Source organism: Alosa pseudoharengus, unplaced genomic scaffold (genome assembly GCF_046254945.1).
Source record: "Alosa pseudoharengus isolate Yale_2024_CS ecotype anadromous, Long Island Sound unplaced genomic scaffold, YU_APseudo_1.1 YU_APseudo_1.1_scf_4, whole genome shotgun sequence".
Classification (NCBI taxonomy): domain Eukaryota; kingdom Metazoa; phylum Chordata; class Actinopteri; order Clupeiformes; family Clupeidae; genus Alosa; species Alosa pseudoharengus.
In genome coordinates this window covers 38,173,316-38,187,246 of record NW_027468774.1, presented here as the reverse complement: position 1 = coordinate 38,187,246, position 13,931 = coordinate 38,173,316, and the positions used below count along the sequence as shown (strand labels likewise).

Sequence of the window (13,931 nt, the reverse complement as noted above, 5' to 3'; positions counted from 1 at the left end):
AAGAGTTTTTGTGTAATTTTATGTCGCGATGTTTTGAAATGCGTCTACAGGAGCTTCCAATCGCGAGGGAACAATTTTGCATTACATAACTAAGGGATGCAGTAACACCACCACCAACAACCAAAACTAGACTACTCATTATCAACGTTTACATTAGCCTAAATGTAACGTTTCATTGTGAATCAAATTAAAATGTTCTCCTCTTTGCAAATGTAGGCATAGGCACATGGTGACAGATTCATTTAATAATGTTGCTGCGTGAATCACGATAAGCGCGAATGAAGTGGCCACTTCTTAATGGGACCCACTGTATGGAAGTAGGCTAAGTAGGCCTAAAATAGAGATGTTTCAAATAAGTTATGGTTAATCAGAATTCAAGGATATGCCCGCTTGACAACAGCAGAGATAGAACTGGCCTTTGGCCATAGCAACCATCCATTTAGAACGACTGGCCTTCATAGCAACCAAAGATCTAGCTGTGATGCATGTACAGTATACATGCAATGTGCAATGTAGATAGTAGTATACAGTTGATTTACAGAAGGTGGTTTAGAGTAATATGAATTAAATATAAATATGTGCGGTGTATTAGCAGTTAGGCCTACCTCATACAATAAGTAGAATAATGTATGTAGATGTAGCAGTAACATTATAATAGTAGAAAGAATAATATAGATATATGCAGTGTATTAACAGAATATAATAAAACAGAATAAATATGGATATTCAATACGACAAATATATAACAGATATGTACATAACATACAGCTATGTGCAGTGTGGTAACAGTGTCATTGTAGTGCAGAAACAACATTATAAGAGTAGTAAGAATAAGTCTATGTGCAGGATGAATAGTAGCCTATGAAGATCAGTAGAATAACTATCTATAAATGTAATTACAGTAGGCCTATGTACATTTGTGAATAAATAGAAAGCTATGGGTGAGAGGGATACATTCATTTTATTTAATCGTAAAAGTAAATTGCATTAAATTAAATTGCAATTCAAAATCTTTCCAGTAGGCTATAATGTCACCCAAAAAGTATACAACCAAAGCTGATCTTGATAAACTAGAATGTCTAAAGAACCAGAACTTGAGTGTAGTTTTTTGCTGAGTCCCAGGCCATGTTGGTCTGAGGGGAAATGAGAAAGCGGACAGTGCTGCTAAGCAAGCCCTCAATGAAGAAGTCACAGAATGTCAAATCCCTGCCCCAGACCTTAAACCTAACTCTTACATCACAGATAAGTGGCAATCTGAATGGGATTAATGTACCACTGGGTCGTAGGGATGTAACGGTATGAAAATTTAACCTCACGGTTATAGTGACCAAAATTATCACGGTTTTCGGTATTATCACAGTATTTCTAAAAGTGTGTTCAATATGTTCAGAAAGCACTGATAGGCCTACACAAGCTGAAATAGTTTCAAAAAGTGTCCCGTTCACTTTTTTCTTCATGTTTAATTGGCTATGTGCCTATAGCGTAACTTACCCTACCATAACTTGGAGTTTGCTATTTCTGTTTTTTGGATGCAATGAGTGAGACCAAAGTGAACGTTCAAAATAAAACTTTAGGCTACTGTATTCTACTGATAACGTGAGTGGAAATAATTTAATGTGGACGCGAACATGAAAAGACGCAGAGTGGCTACATGGTACAGTGCACATTTTGCGGTGGAAAAGTTCCGCCTTTTAAAATCAGGTGTAACCTAATCCGAATGACTGTACAGAACTGTACAGAATCAGTAGGGTACCAGTTTTGTTCCATTGTACCAGGCCTACTGTATGTCAAAAGCAGGCTCGGATGAAGCTGGGAAGGATTAAACACACGGTTTCCACACCGCGGTAATCAACTGTGATAATCATGATATTTGAAATGAAAACGGTAATTGTTATCGTCAACATTTTTATCGTGGTTTACCATTATACCGGTAATCGTTACATCCCTACTGGGTCGTTATGAGCCACTCAAAATACGGTGTTGCTAACATTACTCCTATTGTGGCTATTAAAGACATGCGTTCATGAGTATCCAGCTACTGAGTTAAGTAAAATACATTCACACACACAAAAAAAACATCACTAATGTTGTGGACATTCCTTTATTCTGAGATACATCAATAGGCTCTCAAAACAATCCCAAACAGACATAAGGTCTTTATAGAGCAAATCCATATAGATTATTTGTCAAATAAACCAGTAAAACAGAATTAGGGGATGAAATATATAACATTCACACTCATATCTCATATTTTTTAAATAAATCAGTGAAAAAGTATCCTGACAAACAAGCAGCATTTTAATGCCTTGGTCATATTTCATAATTTCAATTCTGTAGGTTACCTGACAGCCCAGTTTCAGATGCGCAAGACGCGTGACATTATTTATTTTTGCAGCCAATCACTGCTGTTGTTTTATTTTATTGATTTGATTTTAGTCATAGAAGCTAAATTCGAAGGCAGGCCACAGATAAAATCCAACTAACCGCATTCACTCCGCATGCCAATTAGTTGAATAGCCTACTGAATAACACTGAAAGGCACTGTTAAAACGCTTAGATCAAGCCGGGTTCAGCATAGCATATGCCACTGTCTGCTCACGTTGGTGACCGGACCAGGGCGAGCACACTTTCGCAGTTCCCGCCGGAAATGCAGTCTAGTTTACCCATATTATCTCATTCTGAGGTGGTGATTTTCAGCTTTATATCAGGCATGGCGTTTTTTCTAAGAAAGATCGTTTTGCCAACCTCTGAGGTTTCCTTTGCTATTGGACTCTGACTTTGTAGTGATTTTGTAGTTTATTTTGCTATTGCTGGTCCTGTCCGTACTGTCTGACCACTTCTATTTGATCTAAGCTTCAGACAGTGACAAATGTATGCTTGTTTGTGCGAGGCCAAAACAAGTGCTTGAACATAATTTCTTGTCCATGAAGGAGTTGAGACCAGACAAGGGTCAAACTGGAAACCAAATCTGATCGGGCCAATGAGGGGCTATCAGAATCACTTCGTGCCTGCCTCTCCTCACTCTCTCCAACATCGCTGGGATCAATGCCTTTGGGGGGGAAAGCATACAGCAAGGCCTTCGGCCATTCGTGTGCCAGAGCATCCACTCCCAGCAGAGCATCGCTCTCGGTCAGAGAAAACCACTTCACACTGTAGTAGTTGGGAATGTTTATCTCGGTTCTGTCACTAGGTGGCGGCATAGGTTTGTAAGTACCATGTAATAGGTAGCACGGGGTGGTATAGCGTGGTGGATATTACACACACAGTGTATCGTGTCGCGCGAGGCAAAGAGATCGACATGAGCTTTCCCGAAGCGCTGCCACAACCCCTCCACCACCTGTGGGTGAAGATTCCTCTCCCAATGTGATAGGGTAGCCTGGTTTCTACCAAACTTGAATTTCCCCTGGGGATCAATAAAGTATATATCTATCTATCTAACTCTCGTACATATTTCATAATGTACAGAGAGTCTGGCCACTTTCCATAGCTAAGCTTTAACTTCCTTGAATGCGGGTACTCTGCTGAAGTTTAAAACTATTGGATCTGCCCAGAGCCACTCTGGATCTGCCATAACCAATCGCTAACATTTGGTCATAACGTATGTCATGCTCAAACTAGCGCACAACCTCAACGTCATCGTTCTCAGCTACTCCTTCTGTTTGCTGATGGGAATATACCACAGACCCAGACGACTTACTGAAGGAAAATGAAAATTGAGCGGAAGTACGTAGGAGGGCGGAGCCAGGCTAGTGATTGGGGGCCCCTCGTGAGCATATCTGCCGCCCTGTTCTGTTCTTCCGGAACATGAACTGCGCGGACTGAGAGGAGGTGACACCTCGCCCATTACAGCAACCTTTTTGCCGAACCACATAGCTGCGGGGAGCAAATGCCGCCTTGGCGATTGATATAGGCTACCCTCGCTGTATTTTCTGACCTCACCAACACACCACGCCCTGTGATTAGCCAGCGAAAATGCTTGAGTGCTAGATGCACCGTTCCAGAAACTATTCCTCTGGGACTGACCGGCCGATCTTGGCTACTGCTGCTGCTGCAGGCGATGTCTGCGCCTCTGTCTCTCCCGATTTACCGCCATCGGAGCTAGTGGGGGGGCTGGATGGGAGATCGCCTCCCGCCAGGGCAGGAATGTCTTGTGCGCCACGGCGCTATTCTGCGGCACCTCAAAATGCTCCCTAATAGGCCCGAAGCCCTGGATGGGTGATCGCCCTGAATAGGGTTTCCCCCAAGAGCGTATCGTATCGGTTAACGGAGATGTAGATAATCTGCCTAATTAATTTCTTTGCGCAACAGGCCACATTCTACGTTCATTTCAGCGAGATGAGTAAAATAAATGTTTTTTTTTAAGCTGTCATCGCCATAGGCTACTATTTGCTACGATATTCATCTGTTAGAAATAGAACAAGTTGCTATTTCCTTTTAATTCGTGCAGTGGATTAGGCTATCAAATCGCTCATTTGAACAGTAACAGTAATCCACTTCATTCGTGGTTTTAAATATAGTTGTTTCTGGGCTACCCACGAGAGGTTCAGTTTGTCAGTTTCACTTGCGTAGACACGTAGGCCTACTGTACATTGACACGCTACATGGACACTCTACTAGGCAATTTAATGTTATGCTTCTATATGTTATGGTACCAAAATTAAGAAGTATGCTATATCTTGATCGGGAAAACTTTTAGTTTATTTTTCTTTCGATCCGATAATAGCCTGCAGCAAATTAACAGACAGAAGCACGGCAGGGCACGCCCCAAATGAAAATGAATGAATGGAACCTCGCTTCTCACGTCATATAGCAAATTATAGCCTAATGACATACTACAATTATAGCCTTATGATATATTACAAAAAAAGTCGAGTGTTGTATAAAATTATCCTAGTTGTAGACATCATGATGAGAGAACGAGTTTGAAACTGTAAAGCATGTATTCATATAACCTTAATCATAATCAAGTAATACACTGAAGTTATTCCTAACCATAATACTCTTATAACATTTTAAATAACAAGTTTAACTAATACTATTAACATACTGAAGCTATTCTACCAGAATTCCCCCTACGTGCGCTCTGTATCCCTATGTCTCTGTTTGCTGCCCTGTGTCTCATTTTGTTGCACTGTGTCTCATGCTGCCTTAGCCTAGGCCTTTTGAAGAAACCAAAGTCGGCCTTGAGGCTGCAAGATAACGCTTACACAGGGCGAGCTCTACTCATAACAACCAGTAGGAGAGTGCAGGGGGTGAACGATATTTAACCCATGCACAATGTATGACCTGTGATCACTCTATACTGTACACCCCTGAACTTTCCATAAACTTAAGGTGAAAAGTTCATTCGGGGTAGTGTTGTGTCAGCATTTTGGAGGGGTATAAGTAAGAGAGTTCTACCTTTGTTCGAGAGTGCGATCGTGCGATCCACTCAGGCTTTGCGCTATGTAGTCATTAAAGGAATTTTTTCACGGAACTCTGCCGGACTTTTGCGCCTTCTTTTTGGGACAAGTTTTTGACTTCAGCACTTATAATGGTGTATTTTTGTTACGTTGTGGGCAAGATGTTTGGACTTAATTTCTGGCCCGAGTCTGAATATCTGCCACGACACGAGTCATCGCGAGTGCGAATGCACGAGTCTGAGTCCAAGTTCAAGTCATTCAGTGCTCAAGTCCAAGTCAAGTCACGAGTCTCTAAATTTAGCTAATGAGTCTCGGACTCTCGGACTACTACAACTCTGTAAAATGGCATTGACATTTCTTGGTTCAATCAGCAGCCAGTGAGACAGTCAATGAGAGGATGCTAATTTACAGCATCACACCCACTGTGAAGCATGTGGAGGGCAGTGGATGATCTAGAACCGATTTGGAGAAGGGCCAGTTTAGCCTGAGTGGTGAACCCAGATGAACCTGTTAGCAAATTTAAATTTGCTCTGCTGGTCTGTCTGGGAATGGATCCCATTGACACCAGTTTCCGAACTTTCTATTTTACGACTTCCAGGGGCATAACCAGCAGTGAAATTAAACTTAAATTGGTGCATTATTCTTGTTAACGTATTGCAACGTCACCTATTAGCGACCTTCCTGTATTTCCGACCTCTTACGTGTATGTCACTTAATATTAATTTCTATACAAACCAAGACGGCGGATTCCTAAAGAAACGCAAGCATAAGTATATCTAAATTAGCTATGTACAAAAAATGACATTTTACCATGACTCGAAGAGCTGTAAACAGTGTTGTAAGACTGCGTGTATAAATCGACTTGGAGCTCCAGTGGAATTTTGATTTGCGATGAGAATTCTCGGTCTAACCGTTGATGTGCCGTGAGAAAGGTCGGAAATAGGGGACCCACCAGGCCAGCACTACTGTAAATCGGATATTTCAGGCAGTAAAAGCCCCAGTACAAACCAAACCAGATTTTGTTCAAATCTACACACCTATGGCTACTGAAAAATGTAAGGTTCATTTATCAAATGTTATTTTGAAGTATTAAAAACATTGTTGTTTTAGAATTTTCGAACGAAAGGGTCGGTAATTGGTGCTTTTAGGTTTTAAATGCAGTTGTTTACTCAATTCTAAAGAAAATACACATATATCTATTCAACCCTATCGCCATCAGCACAGCCATTGGTTGCGTTGAATGCACTGCTCTATCTGTCATCATATAAAGCCCGCCCCATGCCGGATAAGCAATTGGGATTGGATGCTGGGTTTTTGGTGATTCAGAAATCAATGGAATCCTTATCCAAAATTACTAATTAGGTTTGTCTTGGTTCACCCAGGCTAGGGCCAGTTGGTAACCTGTATCGAATTCAGGGAAAATTCATCAAACATGCACCAGAGGATTTTACAGAAACATCATCAATGAACAATTAACAAGGTTCAAGTGCACTTGATGCAATATATAATTTATCATACTATCTCATTTCATATTTTTTCATTAATAATACTAGTATATTGTATGAGATCATGTACTTTTATATAGAATAAGTATCTGAGAACAGTCAGCTGAAGTGTGTGTAATGATTTGCCCAGTCACATTATGTTAACCTGATTGATCTGCTATGGGAAGAACTGGACTGTATGTTTATAAACAGGGTCCAGACAATGCAAGTAATCTTTGGGTAGTGTGACAGGGTAGTGTGACAAGGTCATTCATAAAGGTATTTAGAAGAATTTACTGTTTGGATGCTTAGGTATGAGCTACACCAGGCGCGTAACTGAAGCGTTCCGTTCGCGACGCGTAAAATCCATTTTAGATGAATGGTCTATTTTTTTCGAACATACGCCCCACTGTCACGTCTGGTGTAGCTACTTCCATTGATTATAATGGAAGCTAATTGTTGCAGCAGACGCAACGCGAACAGAACGCTTCAGTTACGCGCCTGGTGTAGCTCAGCCCTTAGAGTAGGCCTATGTGTGTCAGTACTAATGCATCCATCTGCTAATTGTGGCTTTTTTACTTGTAATGTTACACAGTTCATTCCAGTGTTATTTCCAGTTACTTAAAATACACCTTTTTTAATTTCTTGGCATCTATAAATGCAATGGTTTAAATTACTGTAAATATCTGAAGGGCAGTGCATGCAACATTCATTGTTCATTATAATGTTTATTTATTTAATTCATGTGCTGTTTTCATATTAGGAGTTTTTATATTATTCTGCTGAATCCATTTTTGCTGTTTGCCAAGCTGTATCTCTTATGTGAAACCAGAGAATGTCTAATAAGGGGAGATCTTCCACGCTTGGAAAACGTCCGGTTTCTGAACTGGTTGCAGTTCCTTCTGTGGTTCCACATGAGGGCGCTCGTCCACGAGTGCAGAATGAATGGTCTATGGAGCTGTACCCCTCAAAATCCACTTTTCTCAGGATATAATTTTTTTCAAGTAATTTGAATATTGTATTCGAAAGAGGAGGCAAAGAAAATACACTTGGTTGAGTATTATATTTTTTAAAGTCACTTAATTGTTCTAAAAAGCCTTTCAAACATGTCGATGACGTCATTCATTAGCACAATGCTAGCGTGTTATGGGCAACAACGACCCAACCTGTAAGAAACCAAAAGGACATTAGTACTTGTTCATTCAACTTTTATACATGTTGAAGTTATACAAACTACAATCAAATATGAGATTTATCAACGACAATCAGGTGAAAGAGACAAATTTAGCCGTCTAGCTCCATTGACTCCCATTCATTTTGCACTCATGGCGATCGCCCCCAGTGGAACTCTGGTGGAACTGCAACCAAAATTCGGTACAATGGGACTTAATACGGAGTTGCCAGGCTCTCCGTAGACGGGCTCTGGTGAAACTCCAAAATGACATCTAAAATGTCAGGAAATCGTACACGTCGTATTTTTTATCAGAAATAATTTCTATATTCAAAGAACGACATGAACCGACACAAACATTTTCCAGTCGTGGAATTATACCCATGAAGTACAAAGAACATCATCATTCTGCTCACAGGCATAGGTCAAGGCGAACTGGATGACCAAACTGTGTAAGATGCTGAATTATTTGTGTGCAAGGTATATTCGCGCACCCAGCGTGAACAATTAAGGCAAGGGAACTCCTGTTTGTACAGTCCCAAGCTTCAGAAAGTCTACCGCCAACCAGGGGCGTAGCCAGGATTTTTTTATAGGGGGGGCCAGCTGGGTCCAGACTTTTTGTTGGGGTGGCACTTGGGAATCAAAACTACTATTTGAAAACTACTCAAAAAGTTTTGAAGATTAGGACAGCCTATTTTAATAATGGCAATAAATTGTGCAAAGCCAACACTGATACACAGGTCAGTTTGTTGGCCACTCCAACATATTTTCCATAAATGCCAGGTCAACGCCAATAAAAAGTATTATGATAATGCACCTTACTTAATCAGTTTTATTCAAATGATGTTAACTCAAAGAACAATAATAAATACTACAAATATTGTATGTATATATTTGATCTCATACTGATGGCCAAACTATATTTATTTATAATATCCACTCCAAGTACTTGGCTGTAAGTAACATGGCTCTGAATTAAGAAATTAACCCTTAAATCCCTAGACTGTTTTAAGGGCTTTTTCACTACCTTAGAAACATTTATCCTGGTCAATGTAAGTGCCATACACACATGCTATATATTGTTTTTTAACAGAGTCTAGGCTACCCAGATCTGCCACTATTTCATGTATTAATACTTGCATTGATTTCATTTTGATTTTTAAATAATAAAAATACAAATAGTGTATTATAAAAATTCTTATATTTTGACATGTATCTCACCACTGCAAGCTGGCACATGTGTGCATAGGGCAGACTGTTCTGAATCTGGCAATATCATTGGCCATTTTTTTTATTTAGCCCTATGGCTACTCTATTTTTGGCCATTCTCACTACCTTTAGTTATAAGCAGTTATCCTGGTCATTGTAAGTGCCATTGACAAAGTAATGAAAAATGCCCTTTCTGCGCTCCATATCTGTGACACGAACTGATCTGACCTGACATGAACCCGAGTTTGCATGTTCTGTGTGTACACTCATGATGATTCTAAAACAACTTTTTACTGCATTGTCATGAACAAAGTGAAGGCAAAAAGGTGTTTCTTTGTCGAATAAATTGGGATGCAATGTGAGTCTCGAATTGGATGCCATGCAGGAATTTGCTAGGATCTCAAAACCGGATTATGAACATGCTTTGCCATAGAGAAACACATGATAGCGTTGGATTATGAACATGCTTTGCCACCACAACACACAAAAACGTGGGGTAAGTCGAGCTATGAAGTTATTATTTTGATGTTATTTCGTCTGTTTTATAACCCAGACGGATGCACTTGGTATCAAATGATGGCTCTGTGTCTCCTCTTTCACCTGACATGCGTGCCATATCACGGGTTCGTGAGTAGGGCCTAATTCAAACGAGTAATGGGTGTGCAGCGTTGGTTCTTGTACATTATTTTATTTTGCAGTCACGTTGTCTGTTATAGCCCAGATGGAACGATAACCTTGGTACCAATAGATAGCCCTGTGTCTCCTCTTTCTTCTGATATGCTTGCCATATCTATGCGATCACGGGTTCGCGAGTAATTCAAACGAGAGTATAATGGGTGCGCAGGTGAACTGTAAATATAAATCAATTTTATTTAATTACATGATATTTATTTTTATTTTCATACTTGCTCGCACAGACAAGTGTTAAGTCTCGTTGGAAAGCCCCACTTCTGCTCTGTCACGCAGTTAAGGTTTCATCTCGCTGCGATGAACAGTTCCGGAGCAATGTAACAAAGAATTCAGGCAAAGCAGCCTGCCTGTGCCTGACCAGCTATGGCAAGAACCACACGCAGTCAGCAAATTATGTATTTATAAAGTATAGGCTAGGCCCTATTAGCCTACCTGGAGCCATCTGGAGATATGTTCCTAATATGCTTGCATTTCACCCGAATTTTATCGAAATATTCTTGTAACAGCGTTCCCGCGGGCATCCGATTATTTTTGATCAGCCTCACACATCAATGTCAGAGCCTAGGTTACCTAACAAGGACAGCCCAACGCAGCTCACTTGGCTATGATTCGTGACACATTCTAACATCTAGCATTAATGTTCCAACTCATCAACTCACCTGTTACTGAGGTTAAGTAGTAGGCTAGCCTAGTCTACTGTCAAGTGTTTTTAACAGATGACTTGCCGCTGCTGCTGTTGCTGCACTAGGCCTAGCCTACTCACGATGTGATCAGAACCGTAGGCTACACTTCCTGACTGGGCCAATGGTCGTAGATAGAGTGCAGTAATTGGTTCAGTCCCTGCTTTGCAAAGTGTTGTCGAAAACGGCAGCAATTCTTTTTTTTTTACTTTTCACTGAACGGAGCTGGGGGGGCCAGCAGGGTGGCCAAGCTTTGACCAGTGGTGGCCGTGGCCCCCCCTGGCCACCACTTAGCTCCGCCCCTGCCGCCAACCACCAGTGGACATACTCAAGGTCAGTGTTTACCAGAAATATTGTAAGACAGAATGACTAACTTGATCAGTTTGTTTCCTTTACTCAATAAATACTCAATGAATAAATTTGCTCATTTTGGTGTATGAGGCGGTCATCTTGGATTTTACACTCTACTAAGTTTCAAGTAAGAGATACAGCTTGACAAACAGCAAAAATGGATTCAGCATAAAAAATACTCCTAGAATAGTCTATTTTAGCCTAGAAATCTAGATGTACCCTAGCTTCAGCAAATGTTTAATTTAATTTGCTGCCTGGGCTAAGTCTATTTGCCAACTTACTCAAAAATACCTGAGGATTTTTATTTGGGCACATTTTTGTGATTTCAACCTGGTCTATATTTGAACGAAGGCATCTAACCTATTTTGCATAGTGTCTTCTGGGTAAAACATTAAGTACAAAGCAAATAAATTGATTGAAGTCAACCTCATGTACAGTAACTCAATTATAGTTTATAATTACCTTTGGATATGTCATTAACCTTTGTCTTCCTATTTTTGTTTTACCATACAAAGTGCACAGTTCTCCTATCTGAAGTCTCAGGAGTAATAGGTTTAAAGTATTGCGGTGAACTTCCAATCAAGATTGCAATCATGTGACATGACCTTTATCAAAACATAACAGTAGAGATTTTATATTTTGATTAACCACTACTTTTTTTGGTTTACTGTGAACCTTGACATTAAATCAATTGATTGCATACCCTCATCAACGCACAGTGTTTCCTCCATGTCCATAAGTTAATAATTAATATTGATGGCTCATTCCTTTTTTTAACTATCCTCACTTCTAAGTCTAAATTATTTTTGCCCTTAGTCTGTCATGATGAACTATAACCATGTTTATTCATTGTTTCTTTATTTTCTAATTCACTAAACCTTATCGCAAACATGCAACTAAAATAACTCTAACTGTCATTTGAGTTTGTGATTGCATTCATTATTAAGTACTGCCATTTCTGAACCCATACCCTAAGTCATTGAGCCATACTCTGAAATATGAATTGCTAATAAAAATGAATTTTCAACACCCATGTGCAATGTAATGATGATGCTGGTGCTCCAGGACCATGGACAGCGCACGGTTCCTTCGCATTGCAAACACACCCGGTGACGAGAGACTTTCCCGACAGGCTAATATTGTTACAGCTGCATCTGGGCTTCATTAGCTAGAAATTATCAGCTGGGCAGGTCTCTCTGCTGAGCTCCGCTAGAGGAAGCAAAGCGCAGGAAGGTTTAGACACACTTCATCTCATGGCTCAGTGAGTAACTGTCTGGTCCCTAGGAGTGCACCACTCACCACAGGTTTTTCTCTCTCCCCATGTGAAACGTGGCTGCCTCAAACGCGCATTGGGCTCAGTAAATGACAGTAGTTTGGTGTGTTATTTTCAGACATCATTATGAGGAGACAGCTCAGATTCATGTGTCTTATTTGGCAATGGCAATTGTCAGCAATTTGTATGAAATGTTTCATCTCATTTCCTCCTCCCAGGATGTATTAAGGTTGTGCTGTCTATGTGCTATCAACAATCTTAGAACAACTTTACTGCATTAGTGGGATCTTCTCTTCCTAATGCACGCACAGTGCCAAGGTTTGACCAGACATAATTTGACATACATATCCTCATCTTTAAAGAAAAGCTTTACTTTGAAATTACAGTCACATTGTTACAACATACATAACTGATACCAATATCTGAAAATAGATTTATGGGATTTATATGGATTCTTCCCTCTACCTCTATTCCATAGTATTGTTCCAGCTCACTGTTCTGAGTAATGTATTATGATAAACTGAGTGTGATCATGTGTTTGAAAAAGTGGACTGAGGAATGCTATTTCTGAGAGTAAAAGAAGACTTGTACCGGTAATCACAAGAGTGCTATGTCGTTTGAATGCTTAATTATATTCAGTATAGCTAGTCCTCATAATGTTCTGAACAAAATAATTATACTTTCAAGGCACCACTATTTTCACTTTTGATGTGCCAACAATAAATGAGTTATGAATAACATTTCGTAGGCATTTGAATATTTTTTACAATGGCATTTTTGTGCTTCCAGTTATTATAAAGAACATAACTACAATGTAATCAACATAGCAGTTCTATAGCCATATTCATTTTAACATTATTTTACATTGATAACAGAAAAAAGGGTAATACTTACTTAATATCTCTCTTTCTGAATATGTGAAGTTTCCAGTATTTTTAAAGGGATTGACCAATGATGAACATTGGCTTTGAACTGCAAAAAAATGAAGAATTCCCTGAATTCAACTTTGTACAGAAAAAACACAGTTTTGAATGAGAAAGAGATAGAATGTGAACTTACAGTTACAAGTCCTCCACAGTCCAGTGTGAGAGCTTAGAGACACAGAGGAGTTGTGCCTCTGTTCGGAGACATGGATTATATACCAAAAATTTGTTCCAATGGCCACCAGAAGACATACAAAGCTCAGGAGTCCGACACTTCCTACAAATCTGATGAGAGATCTCAGGGACAGCCTCATCGCTCTGTGCTTTCTGCACTGGCGTGCAGGAGATGGAGGTGAGAGTGAGGATCTGAAGGAGCACTTGCTGTACATCTCTGCATTTACTCTGGTCTCAGCCTATCTGGTAGTCCCTCCCTGGATGAGCGGCGACAATATCTAGGAACGCTCGCAGTCACCAATCTTAACCAGGAGATGGCAATGTGATCCACTCATCTCTCTCTCTCTCTCTCTTCCTCTCTCACTCTGCCTCTTGCACACACACACACACACACACTAGGCTACTCACAATTGATTGAATGTTCATTGCGTACATCACCTTATTTCAACTGAATTTCACTGTTAGTGAATATGATTCTGTGCGTGTCCAATAATTAGTGGCATATCCAGGATTTTATACAGGGTGTCAAAAGGGTATAGAGCACAAAACCACAATAAATGCTGCCATAATTATA

At 40.0% G+C, this 13,931-nt stretch overlaps 1 protein-coding gene across 1 annotated transcript in view; it reads right to left on the bottom strand.

Moving 5' to 3' along the window:
- tmem114 (transmembrane protein 114) overlaps positions 1-13,572 on the bottom strand; it is a 34,262-nt gene extending 20,690 nt beyond the window's left edge. Inside the window, exons 1-2 of the mRNA XM_076266731.1 lie at positions 13,320-13,572; positions 13,155-13,232 (exon numbers count right to left, since the gene is read on the bottom strand). Of these exons, the coding sequence (XP_076122846.1) occupies positions 13,155-13,232; positions 13,320-13,572 (331 nt within the window). The remainder of the gene's footprint in view (positions 1-13,154; positions 13,233-13,319) is intronic.
- Positions 13,573-13,931: the final 359 nt, after the last annotated feature.